General features: G+C 26.5%; 1 protein-coding gene across 1 annotated transcript; it reads left to right on the top strand.

Annotated features, from left to right (window-relative positions):
• The first annotated feature begins 7,604 nt into the window (after positions 1-7,604).
• LOC107473547 (RING-H2 finger protein ATL51-like) lies at positions 7,605-8,474 on the top strand. Its single transcript, XM_016093116.1, has one exon. The coding sequence runs from the start codon at positions 7,605-7,607 to the stop codon at positions 8,472-8,474; it is 870 nt and encodes a 289-aa protein (XP_015948602.1).
• The last annotated feature ends 2,690 nt before the right edge of the window (positions 8,475-11,164 follow it).

Below are 11,164 nucleotides of genomic sequence, written 5' to 3'. Positions count from 1 at the left end.
TTTCTACAGACGGAATGAACGACAATGCTCATTAAAGAACTGATGGTGCTGACCTTTTTGTTACATCCCATACTTTGAAGAGTATTTTTATTTCAAGTCGCCTAATATGATACAAAGTTATGAAGAGTGTTTACATTTTTTTCTCTTTGTTAGTATTTTTATAAGGGTTAGATTTTTGTTGGTCTGGACTCCAAACAAGAAACTTTTTTAAATGGACCAAGACTCAGGGTGTCATGTGTAAATTAAATGAGTTTGTATATATATAGAGAGAGACTTTTTGTCTTATAATTTATTGTGCATGTTGATATCTTTGGTAAAGCGTCTTAAAAAAATTATTATCGCGATAATATATTTATGCTTTAACAATAATTCAAGCTCATATATTAATTAATAGTTATAATTTAAAGGAAATAAATTAGTAACGCTTAACTTCTAATATGATAATAATATACTGATGTGCTAGAAATGGAATCATTACACATAGCTACAGACTTATTCATTAAGATTTGAGAGCATTTGCCCCTCGAGTTTCTAAGGATAAAAAAATATGTATATACATAATATTTTTATTATATATTGTAATGTGTATTTGTCCTCATATTTAAGAAAATTTTATTTATGCATTAAAAAATTTTATATTATTAAATACTAATACAATAATAAAAAACAAACATACAAATAAAATAATAATAATTCTTAAAGACATTTGATTATTTAGACTTAAATATAAAAAAAATTGTGATTATTATTTGATTTAAATTTTTTTATTTTTTCACTATTATGTTTCTTTATCTTTCTCATAATTATATATGGAGATGAAGTTTTTTATGCATATTATATAAAAATAATCAATAAAATATAATCTGATAAACACGAAATATTTCACAAGGCACTATAGTATTAAACATATTGAACGCAACATTGTCAGAATATTGAAATAAGAAAAAATATTTTTTTAATTAATATGCTTTTTGATATGTTCATTAAATTTATTAGAATTTTATTAATATAATTAATTTTAGATACTAAATTTATTTATATTTAATTTTTTTATTATTTTTGTGTATTAATTTTGTTCCTACTAATAAAATTTTTTGGTTTTGTTACTAATTATACAGTTTACAGTATTTATTGTTGACTAGTTCTTAAAATGTGAATTTATAGTCCAATAATACAATAATGGACACCAAACCAGTGCAGGAATATAATTTGGTATGTAGTTAGTCTTTTGAATACCTAACTCTCTCCTAACTCATCAACTTTCTTAATCGAGCACTCCTTTTAATATCAAAGATTTAACAAATTCTTGTACATATTGTATTAAGGATCCCACATACAATATTTTTGTGAAAGATCGAAAATATACATATACAAATAATTACGCACTATATATAATATCAAAATATGTAAAAAAAAATGATAATAAATACTTACGTTAAATCCAGTATACCACAAATTTTGTATTTGAACACTAACATGCTCTCATATAGGTCAACATTCTAATAAATATTTATTTTTAATGGTAGTTGTTACATAATGAACAGTAATATATAGACTAAACATATAAGTAGGTCAAATAATGAGTAATAACATGTATTTACAATAAAAGCAATAAAGACACGTAGTTAAAAACTAAAATGAGTGTTGTGCTTACTCATTTTCAAAAGACTATTTTAAAGAGGGATTTGGATTCTCTAAAATTTGAATTTTACTAGAGAGTAAAGTATAAAGTGTGATCTTCTACCCTTGAATAGTTTTTCTTTCATATTTATTCTTAGTCCCACCTATAAAATAATTTGAATTTTATCTTAGAGAGTAAAGTATGATTTTTCATCATTTATTTTATAAGTGAGACTAAGAATAAATATGAAAGAAAAATTATTTAAGGGTAAAAAATCACACTTTACTCTCTAAAATAAAATTCAAACTTTAGAGGATTCAAATCCTTTTAAAAAGCCTTCTCGAATAACAAGTTCACCTATTTCTTGATTAAGAGATTTACCTTCTTGATCATTTTTATCTAATGAATAAGCATAATGTAAATTTTGTTCAAAATTAGGAACATTATCAAATGATCGAAGTTGGATAGGTAAATGCTATAATAATTCAACTGGTGATGATGATAGTGATGATGACGTGTATGATGAGCATGGAACAATTGCATTCTCTTGAAGTTTTGTGGTGGCGGTGAAAATGAGGCACGTAATACTGAAGGATCTTTAGACACATGTGAAAGAACAAAAATTTGTGATTTTGTAGGTTTAGTATGAAAGCAATATTTTGTATGCACTAATTACGTTCTTTTTTTTTAACAAGCACTAATCACATTTTTATTAATAGATTTTCGCACTTTTAACTGACAAGTGCCTTTTAATTTTGTTAGAACCTAACATTTAAAATAACATAAAGATTCATAAGATTCGTAACATATTGCAATTAATTTCATTAACATATACATTAGGTGAAATATTTAAAATAAGAAAAAGTATGAAAAAACAATGTCATGTATGAACAATGTGAATAATGGTTTAAATTTGGAGTGTAAATTATAATTAAAATTCAGATTTTTTTAATTAATTATCTAATTAAAAAATTTTAAAATTTAAAAAATTAAAATTTACAGTTAAACCCATTTCCACAGTTACTCCTAATATCATCGTTTCTTCACAGTCTCTGGTATCTCCTCTCACCACCGCAGCCTCACTTGACCTGTGAAACGACGGCCCCGTTCGAAAGTTTCAACGCCGTCATTTTCTCCTACCAATGCCGCTGTGGTCTGCCGCACACATCTCTGCCACCTCAAATTGTCCCTCTTGATCCTCTGTATCTCGACGATCTCCGATCCCCTTCTTTCCGGCGCGTCTCCTCCGGCGCCGTTGCAACTCCCCAGTAGACCATGCACACGCCGTCCTGGGCTCCTCAACAACAACAACCTCCCTTTTTTCAGGCCTCGGCAGAACTACAGCCAGTGTCTTCAACAACAATGGAAATAATGGTAGCAATAATAGAGTTGGTTTCTCGATAGGAAATGACAATCAACTCCCTGAAGGAATGACATTGGAGAAGCTGATGTTTGGGACAATGACAATATTCGATGATGAATTAACCGAGGGGGAAGAGTTGGGATCAGGTTTAGTGGGGAAAGCACAGGGATTCTATGTGGCAAGTTCATTTGATGGTACCAGCCAGCTGGTAATGGCTTTCACTGCAAAGTTTGGGATGGTCATTTATTTGTATTCGTTCATCTCCGTCTATTTCAATTGTATAGTTATTTTATTATGTAAATGAATGATTATTTTAATTTTTATGTAAATGATTATTTTAATTGAATTGAATTTAGTTATATATAATTAAAATTTGTTGTTATTTTAATTGAATGATGTTCAACTTATTAATATGCGAATGATTATTTTTATTTTTAAATTAATGGTTATTTTTACTAGAAGTGAGTGAGCCAAACGGCAACGATGAAGTGAAATGATTATTGATAAAAGTAAAGACAACAGTCAGTTGAAAAAGAAAAAAGTATTAAAGTAAAATACTTTCGTAAATTAGAGTTTGAGATAGTTATTTTTTTAAAATAATTAAATATTTTTTTTAATTTAGATANATTTTTTATTTTTATATATATTGAGTTAAATCTGCAGCCTATTATTTACATTGTTTAAATTTTTTATTATCTCTCTAGTAGAATGGTTAAAATAATAACAATTTGAAATAGTATTTAACGGCCGAAATAATCAATTGGAATATAAAATAAACTACTACTGTGTTTTAGTACTAATATATGCACGAGCATTTTGAATCATTGATAGCAAGTTTTATAGATAATACTATATGGACACATATGATAAAACTACAACTCACACCTTAACTTAATTATGAGTGAGGTTTTATAAAAACTAACAGATTAACTCTTTTTTTTAAATAATATATATGTTAATATAATGATTTTTTGTTATTTATTCCAACCATGTCCTCATCCGAACCTTACATCACAATTTATGAAGTACGGATACTTTTTTGATTTATTGTGTATTCAGACATATTTTAGATACGACATACGTCTACTCATCTAATATACGTATTTTCTGTGTCTAACCGTATTTTAATAAAAAGGTAAAAAAAAATTTTCGAACACACTTAAATACATCTAAATACCATTATGTGTCAGCGTGTTCAATCTTATTCTTAACCTGTATTATTAAAATAAGTTTAGAAATAGTATATATTATTAATTATTAAAACAAAATATATTTTAAATACTTTATATAATTAAAAAAATATTAAAAATAATTAAAAAGTTAATTTATATATTAATAAAATACTAAAATATTATTACAATTTATTTAAAAAATATTTTATATATATACCGTATCTCCGTATCTTATAAAAATTTTAAATTTGTATATCCACATATTTCGTGTCTATATCAATGTCTATACATTACAACACATACTCGAAATACATTTATACCGAAAGAAAGAAATTTTCAGAGAAATTTTGGTTCACCCATCCATGCACATCCATTTGATCCATGCGACTTATCACAAATATTTAAAAAAAAAAGCATGTAAACACTTATTGTAGCGCATATGTTTCACTAAATAGCATGGCATACAAGTCAATCCTATGCTAATAAATTAGTCATAACACCAACAAAGTATTAATAAACCAAAAGTAAAGCTTAGATCATAAATTTGAAAAGCATCATACATAAAAATAAGTTTAGATAGGTTTATAAGTATCTCTTTTTTCTCTTAACTTATAAAAAATTATAGTATTAATGTTTGGTATATATAATTTTTAAAATTAAATTATAACTTTTTAAAAAATTATTTAAATATTTATAAAAAGTTTAAAAAATATATTTTTTTATAATAAAATTTTTTTTATCCAAATTGAACCATAGTGCATATGTAAATAGCATAGCATACCCAAAAAGTTAATCATACGCTAATAATTAGTCATAACACCAACAAAGTATTAATAAATCAAAAGCAAAGTCTGGATCATAAACAGAAAAGCATCATATGTATAGTGCACATGTTTCACTAAATTGCATAGCATATCCAAAAAATAAATCTTTTGCTAATAAATTAGTCATAACACCAACAAAGTATTAAATGGGAAGCAAAATATTGACCATAAAAAAAAGGTTCTGTAATAAAAAATAGCCAAAATAAAATTAGACTACTACATCATATGTAATTATACTCTGATATATATTAGTGTCTTATTTTTTAAAAGATATAACTTAGACTAAGAGCTTGTTTGGGTGAACTTTTAAAAAAAGATCTTTTCTTGAGTTATTTTTTTAAAAGATTTTATAAAAAAATAAAAGTAATTTTATGTTTGGATATCTCGTGAAAAAAGATCTTTTTATCTATCAATTATGTTTGGGTATAATAATATAAAAGTACTTTTTTGTTTATTTATTACATAAAAAACCTTTTTTTAAGGAAAAAAAAATCTTTTAAAAAAAGATGTAAATTACATCTTCTCAAAAAAGATCTTTTTTTTATTTTTCTAGTGCTTTTACTTTTACTACTAAAAATTTGTCAAACACGCTAAAAAATAAAAAAAAATCTTTTTCATTTTTTTAACAAAATAATGGTACCCAAACAAACACTAACTGTAATTAATTATTATATTTGGTTGGTGCTAGGTAGTTAACAAAAATTGTCTTTGGGTGTAGTGTGATACGCACTCAGCCTCCTAATATCTTGTGATATGTACTCAGCTTTCTATATAAAAGTAGAATTTGCCTCTAGTATAACTCTTGAATTCTAAAATACAATGTACTATTTCTCTATTTTTTGTTACTGCTGCATAATTTTTTCATTACTTATAAGAATCCTTTAGTTTTAAGGAAGGTATTCGTTAATGTTATATTTTAAAAAGGAAATTATGACATACATCAAATATTGATAAAGAGTAATTTAAACCAAAGAAAATCAACAAAAATTGAAAATATAACTGGCCATAAAAATAAAGAACATAAATCTTGTAAGGGAAAGTATGAGGAGCCAATGAAATATTTATACAATGTATACAATGGAGGTTTATGAAGTATTAGAGATATAATCATTAGTGTTACATTTTCTCATCAGCTGAAACTTTTGGGATGAGTGGTATCATGACATGGTATTAAAGTGCTAGATCCGAAAGGTCAATAGTTTGATACTTGGTGAACCCAAAAATTAAACTAATCTCATTCAGATAACTTAAAATTAAATACTCATCTCATTCAGATAACTTAAAAATAGCATGACAATACAAAATTCATTATAACATTCTAAATTTTTTTTTTATTAAAGATATGAGACTCGAACCCGCAACCTCTTAATTGAATATGAAGAGACTATGTCATTTGAGTTATTATTCATTGACACATTCTAAGTTTATCTTATTATGAAAGGAATATCTTTTTGTATAAAAAAAAAATAGGCAATATCTTTTTACAAATACTATATTTTTATCTATGATTATTTTTTGTTTTTGTAATCCTAAAACTATGATTGATGTATACCTGCAACCTTTAATTGACGAGCTAAAGTTACAATTTTTTTTTCCCTTCTTATTCTCTTTAACTCAATAAATTTCCCTCGTAGCAATAAAAATCCATTCCTTCTCTGTTCTGTTAATTTTCATCCTTCTATTTAATGCTTTCATTGACCATGGCAGTAACAGATAACACTCGCTTAATAGAATTAACATAGATCCTCTAGATGCTTTGCGTGATTGCTTCATACTTTTTCCCTTTATTCAAAATCCATCGTAGTTCATTTGATATCTTCACTCTTCAGAGGCAAAATATTATTTCAACGATTGAAACTACCGTACCTAATTCTCATTATCAAGAATATGACTAAATTGGATGACCAATGAATATAATGAGTAACGACAAATAAAAGATTGAAATCTGAACTTATTAATTCGTAGAAGATATTTTAACAAAAAATAAGAGATTAAATATTTATTATTTTACTAATTACACAGTCATCGTTAATATATTAATTAGTGAAATATATTTATTTTTGCTTCTGAAACCATGATAAATTAGGTAACTATACTAATGAGATTTATTAGTTCTAATAATTTTTTTTTCTGCTGTCTCCTTTGTATGTAAAGAGATAAAGTAAAACTAACCTAGCCTTTCTAACCATTATCTCACATAGAAGCACTTTTTTATTAGAATAATGTTTTATAAATTATAATTAATATAATTTATTATTTTTTATCAATATTTAGTGAATAAAAATTATTTTTATATTAAATTCTAAAAATGATTGTCGAATCGGCTTTCAAGAGTTTACATTAATTGTGATGTTCACGTGATTCAACTTGAATGAAGCAGTCAACCTACAGAACCGATCTTAATGGTATACTGCAACAGAATTCTTTTTTACGAAAAAGAAAGGGTAAAAAAATCTCAAGAAATCAGTTCAAAACAGAATAATACCAAGTCTTCACAACATTCTATTCTATGCGAATATTTCTTTCTTATTTAACCATAAACGGTAAACCCTCGACCAATTGACCCACACATGCATACACCGACCCAACAAGGGACATCTTGAATCAAAGCACATGATATCAAAATGAACAACACCGGGAACAAAGGTACACCTATTGTAGATACCTACGTCACCCCTCTTGTTCTCTCCGGCATCGGCGTAATAGCCATGGTTCTTATTATTACAACCTTCTTCTTCATCTTCTGGTGGCAATACCTTAGGCCGCATCGGGATCAAACCATTAACAACACAGCTTCTGGAAGTCCTGTAAAGAATAATGGAGTCGATGAGGATATCCTCAAAAGGATCCCTCTTATTACCTACAACAAACGGTGGCAAATAGAACCTGAATGTTCTATTTGCCTCGGCGAGTTGAAGGACGGGGAGGTGCTAAGGTTGTTACCCGCTTGCAACCATGCTTTTCACGTTCCATGCATTGACGAATGGTTCAAGGAGCACACCAATTGTCCCAACTGTCGCTCGCTCATCACCTGCGAAGGTGATCAGGAGATTGACGACCACTGGATAAGGGTGGTCACGCATGGTTATGATGACGATCATAATAACAATAATAATAGAGACACCGACAATGGTGACGATGATGTTAGTAAATCTTCCAATTCAACAAACTCGAGATTAGAACGACTTAAACACCCTAGTTCCGTACCATTATGTGACATGAAGAACAAGCAATGTTCCTTTGGGAGGAAGTTGAAGAGATCCTTCTCTATGGATCAATCATATCTATGCGTTGCTGTTACCATACAACAAAGAGATCATAGTGTTCATCATCAAGAACGAGAGGCTTCTGCCTCTTCTTCTTCGAGTAATAGTAAAGGTATTATGATGATGAACCACTATAAATCAAGATCATTATCAATGAAGCATATTGATCAAATGTCTAGGGTGCTCGTAAGACCCCCCTCGCAATTTCGGAATGGTAGCTTTGGATGATTCAATAATTTCATTCTTCCCTATTGAGATAAAATTAAACAAGTTCTAACAAACTTATCGATTATAACAGAGTAACGTAAACAAAACAAAAATTAAAACTCATAATATAATAATACAATAACCTGGTTAATTATCAAGGGGTATAAGTACTGAGGATGAATGGACTGACTTTAGTCTTGTTTAATTTCAGTATGTTCTTTGCTTTGTTACTCTGTGGCTACATCAGTGTGATAGTTTGAGAGAGCCTTAGGTTCAAATAATTATGTTGAGGACAATATTCTGTTTTGTAGGTTGTTCGTCTATGGTAAATAGACATTGCACTTTGTGGTAGTAGTAGTCTCTATCTATGAATTTGAAATCCAGCAATAATTTTCCTTTTCTTCAAAGACAAAAATTAGAATAGTGATGACATATCATCTTATTAAAATATTAAATATGAAAAAATAGGTCTCTACAAAAAGATCTGAAATTTACCATGCTTGAAAAGAGTGCCAAAAAGTGAAAAAAATATAGTCATAGCTTCTGGCCATGCTTTTTTAGTGCTTTTGCAGGGGTAACATGTGCAACCTTGGCTGTTGCTCTATCGGCCCGTTTTATTGAGATATGATCACGCTTACTTTGTTGCCATCGTGTTACCTATTGCCATTGAAATATGTATAACTCTATAACTATGTTTCTAAGCGTGTTCTCCTGTGAATATACAGACATAGAGGTCACTTAAATAAAGACGCTTAAAACGTTTTTTTTTTTTAAAGATATTCTCATGTTGTGTTTTAATTGGTTTATGTCTAATTTATTCGGTATTCCTCATCACATATTATTAAATTTCTCAAAAAATTTTCTTTCCAAAAACAATAAAAAATATTTAATTTAGACTAAAACAAAAAAATAATAAATTAACTATTAAATTTTTTTAAAAATTATTTTTAAATTTGTTTTTATTTTTAATATAAGCATTAGAAATAAATAAAATTCTTATAACTAAATGTAGTGTAACAAAATATATATAATATTAATTAGTTTTTAAAAAATTCTAAAAAAATATTTTCTTTCATTTTAGTAAAATAACTATTTATTAAAGTACACAAATTAATTATTTTCTTCTCATATACAGTTTTTTTAAGACATAAAAGTAATTAATTAGGACATTGGTTAAGATAATTAAAATCACTATTTCAATAAATTTTTAATTTAAAAAAATTCTAGTTAATTTTGGTATAAAAATTTTGAATTTGAAAACATTGATAAAAATTATGTTGAATTTTGATTTATTTGATTCTTATTTAAATTAATCACTACATAAGTTAAATTTCTGTTTTGAAGTTATATTCGAGCTTTAATCTAATTTTTAAAATTTCAATTTACTTAGTTTGATTTTTTAACTTAGGTATCCGTGACTCGTATTAGGGTTTTAAGTGTTTAGTTGAAAAAAAATAAGGTAAAAAAATTTCAATTGTCACATCAAATAGTCGCTAGAATGTATAATGTAGCAGTCGTTAGTCCATCTCAGCATGTCGTTAACGATTTTGTGAGACAGTGACAAAAATAAGATTAGGAACCAATGAGAGTCATAACTATTAAGTTGGGAGACTAAATTGAGTAAATCAAAATTTTTGAAATTAGATTGAAACATAGTTGTTAGAACTGAACCAGTGATCGAACCGGTCAAGCTACTGGTTCACTAGTTTATTGGTTCAACCGATAAATCACTGGTTAAACCAATAAAATCGGTCTCACGTAAATATAAAATATTTAAAAACTTAAAATTAAAATTTGAAATACATATCTTCACTAACATTTTATGAAGAATCAAGTCTCAACTTCTAAAAATAACTAATATAAAAAAAACAATAAAATTTTAATACTATAATAGTATCTTATTTTGACACAATAAAAAAATAATTAATTCACAAAGTCTATCATCTAACTATAATATCAGTAGATTTTAACACTAACATCAAAATAAATAACCTTAATCACAATACTAGCAATAAAATAGATCAAGTAAATTAATAAATTTTTAGTGAAATTTATATTTATATTAATAATGGTATATAATTAAAATATAATTAAAAAGAAATTATAATGATTAATTGGTGGTGTTAAAACATTAAAAGAAATTATAAATAAGGTTTATAATTTAAAAAATCAAAGACTCAATTAAAAAGATACGAAAAAATGATGTTAAAATATTCCAACTCTTTAAAATAAAAATATTTAAAATTCAATTAAAAATTATTTAAAATTTAAACTCAATAAAAATTTATATTCAATGTGTTTTGTATTAAATATATTTAATAACCTATTATATCATATTGGTTGAAATTAGTTTTTATAATGTTAATTCTCTAATAACACTCTATTAGAAATATATATATAGATGAATGTGATATATTTTTTCATGTAAATAATCTTTTAAAAAAATCTAATAGTTAATTTATTATTTTTTTGTTTTAGTCCAAATTAAATATTTTTTTATTGTTTTTTGAAAGAAAATCTTTTGAGGAATTTAATAATATGTGATGAGGAACATCGAATAAATTATATAGAAATCAATTAAAACACAACATGAAAATATCTTTAGAAAAAGACATTTTAAGCGTCTTTATCTGGATGGCCTCCTTTCTAAAATGTATCTAGATGTAAACTATGGTCATACTTTTTAAATTGTGTGTCTAGATGGGAACTTA

This window comes from Arachis duranensis, chromosome 2 (assembly GCF_000817695.3).
Source record: "Arachis duranensis cultivar V14167 chromosome 2, aradu.V14167.gnm2.J7QH, whole genome shotgun sequence".
Taxonomy (NCBI): Eukaryota; Viridiplantae; Streptophyta; class Magnoliopsida; order Fabales; family Fabaceae; genus Arachis; species Arachis duranensis.
This window is presented reverse-complemented; position numbering and strand designations above follow the sequence as displayed.

Bases quoted from the DNA above. Each gene is read 5' to 3' on its own strand.
- LOC107473547 (XM_016093116.1), top strand. From the start codon at position 7,605: ATGAACAACACCGGGAACAAAGGTACACCTATTGTAGATACCTACGTC.